This window comes from Dermochelys coriacea, chromosome 26 (assembly GCF_009764565.3).
Source record: "Dermochelys coriacea isolate rDerCor1 chromosome 26, rDerCor1.pri.v4, whole genome shotgun sequence".
NCBI lineage: Eukaryota > Metazoa > Chordata > Testudines > Dermochelyidae > Dermochelys > Dermochelys coriacea.
The window spans coordinates 15,797,314-15,809,212 of record NC_050093.1 but is presented as its reverse complement, the minus strand read 5'-3'; the positions used below and the strand labels follow the sequence as shown (position 1 = coordinate 15,809,212).

Below are 11,899 nucleotides of genomic sequence, written 5' to 3'. Positions count from 1 at the left end.
GGGATGTTATGCCGCCATATCTATTATATGCATTGTGATAAACTCAGGACAGACGGCTGCAAGGGGAGGTGGGGTAGAAAACAGTCCCAGAAGGTTAAAAGGCCCTCCTCCCTATCAACTGGGGAGGGGTGACTACAGGTCAATCAGGCTCACCTGAGAAGAGGGTTATCAGAGATCAGTTAGGATCAGCTGAGAGGGAATTAACCTGAGGTCAATTAGGATCAGCTGATTCCAAACAAGGGCTGCCTGAGACCTTTTTAAACCTGCCCCTGGTGGGAGAACAGTGGGAGAGGGAGAAGGAGTCAAGTTGCTAGTAGGTGAGGAGCAGCAAGCCAGCAAGCCCCACCATGGGGGAAGAGAGGCTGCATTCCCTCCCATAAGGGAGAAAAACAAGCCCAGAAGACTGACGGAGAGGAATGGACTGTCCCTGTGCAGCCAAGAGGAACTACTTTACCCCAAGCCCGTCTCACCAAGGCTAGAAACAGCTGAGTGAGTCTGGTGAGACTAAGAAGGTGCCTTGCCACAGCATACAGAAGCGTGCCCAAAGAGTCTATAGGGTTTGCTCCCTTTGAACTGCTCTGTGGGAGGCAGGTCCAGGGGCCCCTAGATTTGGTTCGTGACTCATGGGAAGGTGATGTTGAGAAAGCAGCGCAGCCAGTGGCTGCGTATGTGGCTCAGTTCAAGGAGAGTTTGCAGGAGATGATGAAGTTGGTTCAGCAGAATCTGAAGGAGAGCTAGGATACTCAGAAAGCCTGGTATGATGGAGATGCTAAGTAAAGAGCATTTGAAATAGGGGCCATGGTGTTGGTGCTAGATCCTGTCGGGAAGAACATAGTGAAAGATGTTTGGACTGGACCCTGGGAGATAGTGGAAAGGATTAATGAGGTTACCTATGATGTGAGGAAACCCCAGGGCCGGGGAAGTGTGCAAACTGTGCAGGTGGACAGAAGAAAGGCCTACCATGAAAGGGAGGTAAATGTGAACATGATTTGTTGTGCTGAGGAAGAGGCAGTGTCCGTCCCTTTGACTGACATGGTGGTGGAAAGCCAGGAGGAGATGCCCCTTGAGAGCACTCAGATGGGGGAGGGTTTGACCCCCCCCCGCCCCCTCCAAAAGGAAGGAGTTGTTGATAATGTGGAAACACCACAAGCAAACATTCTCCAACAGGCCAGGGCTCGCTGATAGGATGACACGTTCCATTCAGACAGTGGGTCCCCGCCCAGCTCCTAGCAGAGTTTACAGGGCCGAGGGAGAGATGCAGAGACAGATCCAGGAGGAGGTGGAAAGCATGTTAACAATGGGAGTAATCGCCAAATCTAAGAACCCCTGGTCTTCTCCCATTGTGATGGTGCCCAAAAGGGATAAAACCATGAGATTTTGTATGGATTATAGGAAGCTAAATCCTCTAACTCATCCTGACCCTTACCCCACAACCAGAATAGAGGATCTATTAGATACACTGGGGAGGGGGGTGAAGTTTATAAGCACTCTGGACCTGACAAGCGGGTACTGGCAAATACCCCAGATGCTGATGCAGGAGAAAAGTCCACTTTCATAGAGGAATCTGGCCTGTATGAGTTCAAAGTACTGCCCTTTGGGATGTGAAATTCAGGGGCTATTTTCATGTGACTTATAAATGAGGTCCTACGGGGATTAGAATCTTTTGCAAGGGCCTATATAAATGACCTAGACATCTTCAGCAATTCGTGGCAAGTTCATCTTAACCACATAGGGATTGTGTTGCACTGGTTCACGGAGTCCAACCTAACTGTTAAAGTTTCTAAATGCAGAGTGGGAGCTGCTGAGGTGACCTACTGGGGCACAGAGTGGGCAATGGGCAACTGCGCCCTGCGCCTTTAAAGGTGGTGGCCATTAAAAATTGGCCTACCTCTAGAATTAAAAAGAAGGTCCAATCGTTCATTGGTCTGGCCAACTATTACAGGAGGTTTGTAAAAGGATTCAGTGACATTGTTGCGCCCATCGCAGACCTGATGAAAAAGGAAAAACCAGACTGGGTGCAATGGATGGAGGCCTGTGAGCAGGGATTTCAAAGCATAAAGAGTGCTTTGGCCAAATTTTGCTGATGCCAGATGCTGACTCAGGCCACGTCTGATGCAACAGCACTGTAGATGCTTCCTGCGGTGACAGAAAGGGTAATCCACCTCTCCACGCGTGTGCCAGAAGCTAGGCTGGTGGAAGTGTTCTTCTGTTGCCCGAGCCATGTCTACAGCGGGGGTGAGATTGCCACAGCAGGGGGGTTCTGTGCTATGGCACCCTAACTTTTAAGTGTAGACCAGACCTTGGAGCACTGGGCCCAGAACAGGGCTCCCGCAGGGGTCTGGCCTGCTGGATTCACGGTCAGAGATAGGGAACGCTGGCACCGAAGTCCCTGTGGTGGAGTCCGTGGGCCTGCCCCTGTGGAGCTGTCTGGATCCCTGGGCCCTGGTACGCTAAACTGGTTACAGGCCTGGGATCAACCCTGTGAATCCAGCCAGCTGGCTCCCAGCCCCTCTAGTTACTGGAGGGATAATACTCATTGCGAGGGTTGCCAGGAGCCTGGTTTTAGATCGGAATGCCTGGTCGAAAGGGACCTTGGTGGCTGTGGTCAGCAGCGCTGTCCGGGCCATTAAAGGTCCGGTCGGCGGCTCAGCAGGCCTAAGGCAGGCTCCCTGCCTGCTCTGGCTCCGCGACGGCTCCCAAAAGCAGCAGCATGTCCCTGCTCCGGCTCCTGCACATAGGAGCAGCCAGGGGGCTCCGCATGCTGCCCCTGCCCCAAGCACCACCCCTGCAGCTCCCTAGCCAAGGAGAGCTGTGAAGGCAGTGCCTGTGGGCAGGGCAGCGTGCAGAGCTGCCGGGCCGCATCTCTGCACAGGAGACAGAGGAGGGACATGCTGCTGCTTCCGCGAGCTGCTTGACGTAAGTGCCACCCAGAGCCTGCACCCCTGAGTCGTCCCCCCACCCCTGCCCAGCCCAGATCCCCTCCTGTCCTCCAAACCCCTCAGTCCCAGACCAGAGCTCCCTCCTGCACCCCAACTCCCTCATCCCTGGCCCCACACCAGAACCCTTACCCCCATCTGGAGCCCTCACTCCCCTCTCTCACCCCTACCCCAGCCCTGATTCCCCTTCCTGCTCTCTGAATTCCTCTATTCCAGCCTGGAGCACACTCCTGCACCCCAAACCCCTCAGCCCCACTCCAGAGCCCTCACCTCCTCCCGCACCCCAGCCCCCTGAGCCAGCCCAGTGAAAATGAGCAAATGAGTGAGGGCAGGGAAAGCGAGCGACAGAAAATAGGGGGAGTGGAGTGGAGTGGGGTGGGGTGGGGCAAGGGTGTTCGATTTTGTGCAAGTAGCCCAGTGGTGGCCAACCTCTTCAGAAGTTAATATGCTCCTTGTCTAGGCACCGACTCCGGGGCTGGAGCTACAGGTGCCAACTTCCCAATGTGCCGAGGGTGCTCACTGCTCAACCCCTGGCTCTGCCACAGCCTTGCCCCCACTCCACCTCTTCCTGCCCCCTCCCCGAGCCTGCCGTACCCTTACTCCTCCCCCCACCCGAGCCTCCTGCATGCCACGAAACAGCTGATGGGGAGGGAGGGGGAGGCACTGATTGGTGGGACTGCCAGTGGATGGAAGGCACTGGGAGCCGGGGGGAGGGGGAGCTGATGGGGGCTGCTGACTTATTACTGTGGCTCTTTGGGAATGTAAAGTGGTAAATTCTGGCTCCTTCTCTGGCTCAGGTTGGCCACCCCTGAAGTAGAAAGTTGGCAACCCTACTCATAGCTGATGCCCGATGTCCTTTCTGAGCAGATCTTGGAGGACTAAATTCACGGCTCTCTTCTACCAAAAGGACATCTCCTCCGGGCAGGGGGTGCCAAGGCAGCAGGGCCTCGCACGGGGGCTAGCCAGCACCTGCTCTGCCCTGTTGCAATGTCACCTGGGCCCTCACAGCTTGTGTGATCCACCCACATCCCAGGGTGGTTTGCAAGACCCACTGAGGTTGCTGCCAGGCAGGTCCCTATGCAGCACACCAGGGCCGGGCTCTGTCACTGAATGAGCCTGACATATTTATTAGAAACAAAGGGAATTTCCTGGCCCACAACTCCACTCCTCCTGCATTATGACTGGCCAGAGCTAGCCATCACCTGGAGAGAGGGGACTGAGACTGGGGCTGTTTAAAATGAAGCTGAACTTTGCAGGTCTGGAAGAACAATAGTAAGGTTCCTGGTTACACAACCCCCGAGCCCTGGGCGGGCTGGAATGCCCCATTTTCGCCTGCAACACAAAGTCTGGATCTGGTGTTTCCCAGTCTTCACTAGCCCATCCTACCTTCTATTGAGAAGGATACACTTCAACCTAGCTGGAAATAACCTCCAACCAGTGGCGAAATCGGATACTGCTCCTACTGCCCGGAGAGTTTGTTTAAGAAAATAGCTGTTTCGCCCCAGAATGGCTTCACTCAGGAAACACCCAGGGGGGCAGTCTCCTAGGGGAGAAGTTGATTTGCATCCCTGCTGTAGCACGTACAGTCGGCAAGCTTAGTGGGTGACTCTGTGCTTTGCAGCACAATAAAACCTCAGTCCTCTCTGCCTGGAAATCAGCAACGTTCCCTAGACCTCCAGTGTCTGGGGCACAGTCATAGTGACAGTCACGCCCCCGTGGCCTCATGCAGGGCCTGGCGAGACATTTCTCACAGGATGTGACCGGCAGATGCAGCAGTGACTGCTGTGGCAATCTCAGTTCCTATGGGACCAGGCCAGCTCTTCCCCTTTGGGCAGGAGCAGCAGACGGGGCTCTATGTAAATAAGACATTAGTTTTGCATCTGCATTGCTGGGGAATCGAGGGTCGGGTAGCAAGTTCCCAGCTGCTCTCCTGGGAACAGAGTAGCAGCCCTGTTAGTCTGTATTCGCAAAAAGAAAAGGAGTATTTGTGGCACCTTAGAGACTAACAAATTTATTTGAACATAAGCTTTCGTGAGCTACAGCTCACTTCATCAGATGCATTCACAAAAGCTTATGCTCAAATAAATTTGTTAGTCTCTAAGGTGCCACAAGTCCTCCTTTTCTTTCTCCTGCGAACGCGTCACATTTCTAGACCTCAGGTCATTTATTCGTAAGTTAAGGCGCCGTTCTGAAATTGAGCCAGAGTCTTGTACTGGCTCATCTCCCCCGCCGCTTTTGATTAATCCCCCACTGGCTCTTTTCAGTCCTGTCTTGAATCATGGTCTCAATCCCATTTCCTTCCTCTGTGCCCCTGCCCAGGGCTGATTCAGGGCCTCGCCTCTGCTTGTGGCAGGGGGCCACTGCTGTCCAAACGAATCTTCCGCCCGCCCGCTAGGGAAGGAGATTGCTCGGGCAGAGAGGAAGACTAGACATGGCACGGAAGGCTTGATCCTGCGCTCACAGATGTCAGTGAGAGCTTTGACACTGACTAATTGGCTCTCTGAAATTCCCACGTCCCTTGTGCCCCTCACCCCTCTGGCAGACGGGCATCAGACAGAATCACAGCTGTGTTCATCTGGAGGACATCTGGCTTTGCTGATATGACTGCTATTATCTGGATTGGGATAGCACCTAGTCACAGACCAGGTCCCCATGTGCCAGGTGCTGTACATTATTAGGTTGTATTATGGTAGACCCTAGGTGCCCACAGAATCACAGAGAGAAAACCTCAAAGAAGCTGAGGGCTGAGGAATGACTGTGTGCCTCTCAGCCAAGTTCTACTCCTTCTTCCAAGCTCTGAAGCGAAGATAATGGCCCAGTGGTGAGGTCCTTCCAAGGCGGTGACAACGGTAGGAACTAGGGACTATTTAATCAGACAACCAGGGAAAAAAAATCAGCAAATGTATGTGCTAAATTTGTTGAAGTCCTGGAAAGCCAGGGAAGGCCTTTTCATTCTGTTGCATCCTGAGGAACTGGATCCGGGACTCCAAATTAACAACTGCCTGCAAGGAAGCTCAGTGCCCCTCAGAGAGAAGCAAAGGTCTTTCCAAAGGTATTCTCAGCTCCTCCATGTCCCAGCATCACATTAATACAGAACCTGGTAAAGTAATACAGGATGGGCTCCAACCAATCCCCGACAAAGTGAGGGAGGCTGTCGAGGCCATGTTAGAACTCGGGGTAACAGAGGAATCCCTGAGCAACTGGAGGAGTCTTGTTGAGCTGGTTGCAAAGCCGGATGGCTCCCTGTGTTTCTGGGAGGACTTAGTTCCTACTTCGTGTTGTGGATGGATTAACTCTTAGGCCAGCTGGGAGAAGCCCAGTGCATCACCACTCTGGATTTGGGATACTGGAACATTCCCTTATCACTGGACTCTCGGAAGAAGATGGCTTCCCCTACACCACTTGGCCTAATTCATTTTAAGACAATGCTCTTTGGGTTACAGGGGGCAGTGGCCCCCTTTTCAATGTTTGATGGACCAATTACTCCAACCGCATAATCAAGGACGATGAAGTCATCTCCAGCAAGGATTGGGATTCCCATCTGGACAAATAGCTGCCCTTCCCCGATCATTGAGGGAAGCTGGGTTAATGGCTAACCCTGCCGAGTTTGTAATAGGGAAAACGGGAATCCCATTATCTGGGATACATGGTAGGTGGAGGGCAAGTCCACCCCTTGATGGATAAGGTCTATGCCCAATGGGCACACAAGTTCGGGTCTTCCTAGGCCTAGCTGGCTACTATGACTGATTCATACCACATTCACCACTATGGCAGCCCCACTGACTGACCTAACCAAGGACACGGCCATCCGGGCCGGAGCAGTACCCGAGGAGCAGCGGGCAGTCCCAGGCCTGCCAGCCATTGGGACGGCTGTTGCTGGCCTGATGCCATCTGCGCGAGCCGTTGTTGCAGCTCCTGTTGTTGTGCTGGCGAGTCAGCCGGCCGGTGCAGGAGCCGTTCACCTCCGTCGCTCTTTGCACTGCAGTGAGGTTACAGTCTTCCCCACTTCTGGGACTGCCTCGTCAGCTGCTCTTGGGCTGTCTCCTAACTGTCTCCCGCGAGCCACCTCCAATTGGCCCAGCCCTAAAATGGGTCAATCAGCCCTTAAACTCCAGGGCGTGCATTTGTCTCCCCATCAGTTCCTTAGAGGCAGCCTGGCCCGGTTGTTGCCCCTCCACTATCCCAAGCCTTCCTGCCTCCCCATCTCGCTCTGTCCTCCCTGCTTTATAGCTGTGGCTGCCTGCGGGCCTCCGTGACTGTCAGCCTGGTGCCTCTCTCCTTGGGCTCCACCTGCTCATCCGTAATGGGGCTCACAAAGCCCAGGGCTGTGCTGGAGGCGGGGGCCATGCCGGAGTGCTGCGTGTATTGTCTTGTGGCCCTAGTGCCTGGGGAGAGGCGCCCAACTGCTGGCCACGGTTTGCCAGCCTGGGAGATTCTGGCAATGTCTTCTCCCCGAGTTGGCAGCTCTAGCTTCCTACCCAGCATGATTTGCATGTGAAGCTGAGTGTGCTCAAACACAGGCTGGTCACGCTCAAAGGCCTCCCTCCCGCCTGGCGCAGCATTGTGCAACAACAGCTCCCTGCCGAGCCAGCCCTCCCAGGTGTGACCACACCCTCCTCTCGTTCCAAGCAGCATAAATAGCCAGGCAAAGCTCGGCAAGAAATCAGACAAGAGGCAGATGAAGAATGGCCGACTCGGCGCCACGGGCGGGCCTGGGTACTGTATTGCCATCAGCAAGCTACAGCTGCGAAGGGTTCTCTCTTCTGCTACCGCTCTGCTGGGCCTTGCGGCTCTCCAGGGCTTTTTTCCTTCCTCTTTTTTGTCGAGGGCGCATTTAATCTCCTTGTAGCTGGATCCAGGAGGCAGGCCACCCCACCTGGATAGGCTGAGACGCAGCTCCGAGACAGGACAGAAGTTTGCAGCGCGACCACTGTGTTTTAAAGCCAGAAAATGGGCTGATGCATAGAGATCTCAGTGGTGGGCAAGCGAGTGGCACTCCGCAGAGCCAGCCCATGGCCGATCAGGGTCATTTTGATTTTCTTGAATAAGTGACAGTTTAGTTGTAAACGGGTGAAACCCCAGCTCATTTCTAAACAAATCCCCCTCCAGCTCTAATTTTAGCTGCATTTCTCTGACTATAGTTTTCTTCCCTCCGAGGCGAACGCAGGAAGCAAAAGGTCACCGCAGTGCAGAAGTTGCAGTGCAGCTGGTTACAACACAGGCTGCAAGGCGTGCAGGTTGAAAATTACGCTAGTGGAAATTTTGATGCCACAGAATGAGTTACGCTATAGAGCAATGATGTACATTGCGGGCATGCAGGAGCATGTGACAGCCTCTATAAAGAGACCTATGCTGGCCCAATGGCAGAGTAGATCCACAGAGCAGGGTCAGCCAGTGCAGGATGGGTTGTCCGGTGTGTTGGCTCAGTTACCTGATTGTGCTTTTTCTCTGCGGTTTCTGTTCAGAGGCACATCCGTCCGAGATTCATGAAAAGCCAGCCGCCCAGATGAAAGTCTTCAAGTATCGGTAAGTGATTTCTGCGTCCTGTCAGCGCAGGGCTATGGAGTTCAGGTCCATGGCCGAGCGTCAAATTGGCCGATTGCAAGGATTTTCACAAGGCGGACTGGTTCCCTGTGGTGGTTGCTGTCTGTATTGTGGTAGGGCCTCGGAGCCCCGATCATGGAGCAGGGCCGCGTTGTGCGAGGCGCTGCACAGACACGGATCAAAAAGATGGTCCTCATCTCGGGTGGTTCACGAGGGACTGGGCGACTTGTGAAAACGAGCACAGATCCTAGAAGTGCAGGGAATTCTGGTCCCCACCACGTTTCTGCCTTGGAAAGTTCGTGCCGTTCACTGTCCTGTGGTGTTCAAAGCCAGTCTCGGCCTCCCAGGCGGGGCGGGCACAGCCCCATGCAGCATAGGCCACCAAGCATGCAGCTCAAAGAGCAGGTGAGGGGAAGGCAGGCGTGTGCTGGCGCTGACAGGCGGGGCGAGTTGGGTGTGACAAAGGGGATGTTCAGTGGGAGCAGGCACCCATCAGCTCCTCTGCAATCTAGGAGCAGGATCCCTGAGCTCACTGCCAGTGGAGTGGGGCCTATGGGAGGCCCGGGGCTGGCGGGTCCATGGGGCTATCGGCCCACGTTGTCTTGTGGCACTGCTGGGTCCAGGGGCACTGAGGGCTGTGCAGAGAGAGGTGACACGGCCCTGCGTGGATGCTTTCATTTGGGCTTGCAGCAGGTTGTCTGTTTAGTTTAGATCAGTTGGGAACTGGTGCTGGGGTGGGGGGGTGGGGTGGCAGGGGTTTGGAGGGGTAGCACAGGGTGCTGGGCATTGGAGGGAAGGGGCAGGGTGCTGGGGGGGGTTTCAATGCTAGGGATGAGGTGTTGGGGGGGCTCAGTGTTGGGGGTGGGATGCTGGGGGTTGGGCGGGGTGCTGGGGGGTTGGAGGTGCAGGCTGTGGTGCTGGGGAGTTCAGTGCTAGGGGCAGGGTGTTGGCGGGCTTGGTGTTGGAGGGGCAGGGCAGGATGCTAGGCATTGGAGGGAAGGGGCAGGGTGCTGGGGGGGTTCAGAGCTACGGCAGGGTGTTGAGGGGCTCAGTGCTGGGGTTTGGATGGTTGGGGCACTGGGGGGTTGGAGGGGCAGGGCAGGGTGCTTGGCATTGGAGGGGAGGGGTGGGGTGCTGGGGCTGGATCTAGTTTGTGGCTCGTTGGCTCACGCTCGCTGTCTTTCAGCCTTTGGGATGTGGCCCAGAAGTCTCTCTACTTGCGGAACAATCAGCTGGTCGCTGGCTATTTGCAAGGCCCCAACTCTGCGCTGGAAGGTGGGTTGCACCCGCTTCCCCTGCCCTGGGCGGGCGAGGGGCTGGGAGCCTCCTGGGCAGATCTTCTGCTGGGCACCATGCCACCACCCTTGCCTGGCAGCCAGAGCCTCCAGCTGGGCCTGGCCAGGCCCGCTCTGCCCTGGGTGCCTCAGCCTAGCTCCATCTCCCCGAGCTCTGTGCAGTTTGCAGCCATTGAGCAGTGATGCTAGAGTTCTAGGCCCGTGACCCCAGGGCTGACAGCACAGACCCCCCCCACACTAGCCATGCTAAGCGCTAACCAGGCCAGTCTGGTTTTATTCCCCATGGGCCCAATCCGGCCCCTTTGGCATGCTGGGGCTCTGGTAGTTAGGTCGCCTGGGTGGTCTGAGAGCTAGTTGGGCTCTCCCACCCTGGGACTCGCTGGGGCAGTAATTTCAGCCGATGGGCGAGGGGTCTGAGCCAAGTGGGGGCCCTGTGAGGGGCAGGCGGATCTGTCCTAGGGCTCACCCTCCCTCCCTTCTCCCCACAGAGAAAATTTGCTGGGTCCCCAACCGCTCCTTCGAGCGGGAGAAGTTCCCCATCATCCTGGGCGTCCAGGACGGGCGCCGCAGCCTGGCGTGTGGGACGGGCACCCTGCCCGCGCTGCAGCTGGAGGTGAGTGGGGACGTCACCTCAGATCTCTATGTCCTACACCCCCTTTCCCTTGCCACAGGACCCCTCCCTGCCAGGGCTCCATTCCCTCGGCCCAGGCCTGGCCAGCACCCTGGTGGGTGCTCCCAGCCCGCCCTGCTCCACTGGAGTCCAGATCTCTGCCCACCCCATTGGCGACCTCGCTCCCCAGCACCAGTCCGAGCCCCTCCCCACTCAGTACAGACCAGCCCCAGGCCCTGGCTGGCTGCCGCGGGAGAGCCTCCGTCCCTCACCAGCCTCTCCCCTCCTGTGCAGGACGTGAACATCACGGCGCTGTCCCGAGGCGGTGAGGAAACCACCCGCTTCACCTTCTTCCGCTCCTACAAGGACGGCATGTGGCGCTTCGAGTCGGCCGCCAACCCAGGCTGGCTGCTCTGCACCTCAGCCCAGTCCAACGAGCCCCTGGGCCTCACCACCAGCCCGGACGCTGCCCATATCGTTGACTTCTACTTCCAGCTGTGCTGAGCCCAGCCACGGGGAGGTGGCCTCCCCCCGGCTGTGTAGGATGAGACCAGCTGGGTCGGGAAGGGCTGCACCACCTCTCCCTGCCCCAGCTGCAACCTGCCAGGGCGCGGGAGACAGAGCCGTGTCCCTAGGACTCCTGAGTCTCAGCGGGAGGGCACCAGGGCCTGATCCTGCCAGGAACGGAGCGCCCTCCTGGGGGGGGCATTTCAGGGCACCCAGCCCCTTGTAGAGCCAGGCCCTGTGCTTCAGCCAATGTGCCCCAAAGGGGGGCCTGATCCTGGGGGCCCCTCTCCAGGGCTGTGGAGCCTTTTCCAAAGGGGCCTGCAGGCGTCCAGTGGCAAGATGGCCCAGTGGTTAGAGCACTAGCTGGGGACTTGGAAAACCCTGCTCTGCCAGACTCCCTTGGGCAGATCCTGGAGCCGCTCCGTGCCTCAATTTCCCCCCCTGTACAATGGGGACACCGGCCCTGCCCCCCGGGGTGTGTGAGGGTAACTCCATTAGCCACATGCTCTGGTGCTGGGGGCCAGACAGGGCCCATGGACAAGAATCCCAGAGCATCCGGGTGGCTGGCCGTGGGCCCAACAGAGCCGCAGCAGGATATTGCCATGGCAGCACCGTTCCAGCTGGGCTCCGTGTCTCCTGGCGCTTCTGCTCTGCATGGCTACGGAAGGGCTGGCTGCCCTCGAAGGGGATCTGGATGCGCGCCCTCGCTGTGTGACTAGCTCCTCCCACTGGAGACCTCTGGCCCCATGGACCCCCCCCCCCAACCCCAGCCTGGCTTTGAATAAATGTGGAAAGTAGCTACCCATGCCTGAGTGACACTGTTGAGTTGAGATATACCTGCCACCCTCTGGGCTCAATTCCCATCAACCGCCCCAGCTGGGCCATGCTGGAGATGGGCCCTACTCCCCCAGCCTGCTCCCCACGGCTTCCAGGCTGGATAAACACAGGGGCTGATTCCCCACAGGGCTTTGCTGGAATAAGGAATGAAAGAGCCAATGACAAACAGG

At 56.8% G+C, this 11,899-nt stretch overlaps 1 protein-coding gene across 4 annotated transcripts; it reads left to right on the top strand.

Annotated features, from left to right (window-relative positions):
* The first annotated feature begins 277 nt into the window (after nucleotides 1–277).
* LOC119848691 (interleukin-1 receptor antagonist protein-like) lies at nucleotides 278–11,693 on the top strand. Of its 4 annotated transcripts, none has more exons than XM_038384802.2 (5): nucleotides 278–489; nucleotides 8,402–8,462; nucleotides 9,667–9,755; nucleotides 10,264–10,388; nucleotides 10,680–11,693. In XM_038384802.2, exons 2-5 carry the CDS (start codon nucleotides 8,443–8,445, stop codon nucleotides 10,887–10,889), a joined length of 444 nt encoding a protein of 147 aa, XP_038240730.1. In that variant the 5' UTR covers nucleotides 278–489; nucleotides 8,402–8,442; the 3' UTR covers nucleotides 10,890–11,693. The 4 variants fall into 4 exon arrangements, with proteins under 4 accessions (XP_038240730.1, XP_038240733.1, XP_038240729.1 ...); XM_038384805.2 differs by having other exon boundaries at nucleotides 278–498; XM_038384801.2 differs by lacking the exon at nucleotides 278–489 and adding an exon at nucleotides 7,466–7,652.
* Nucleotides 11,694–11,899: the final 206 nt, after the last annotated feature.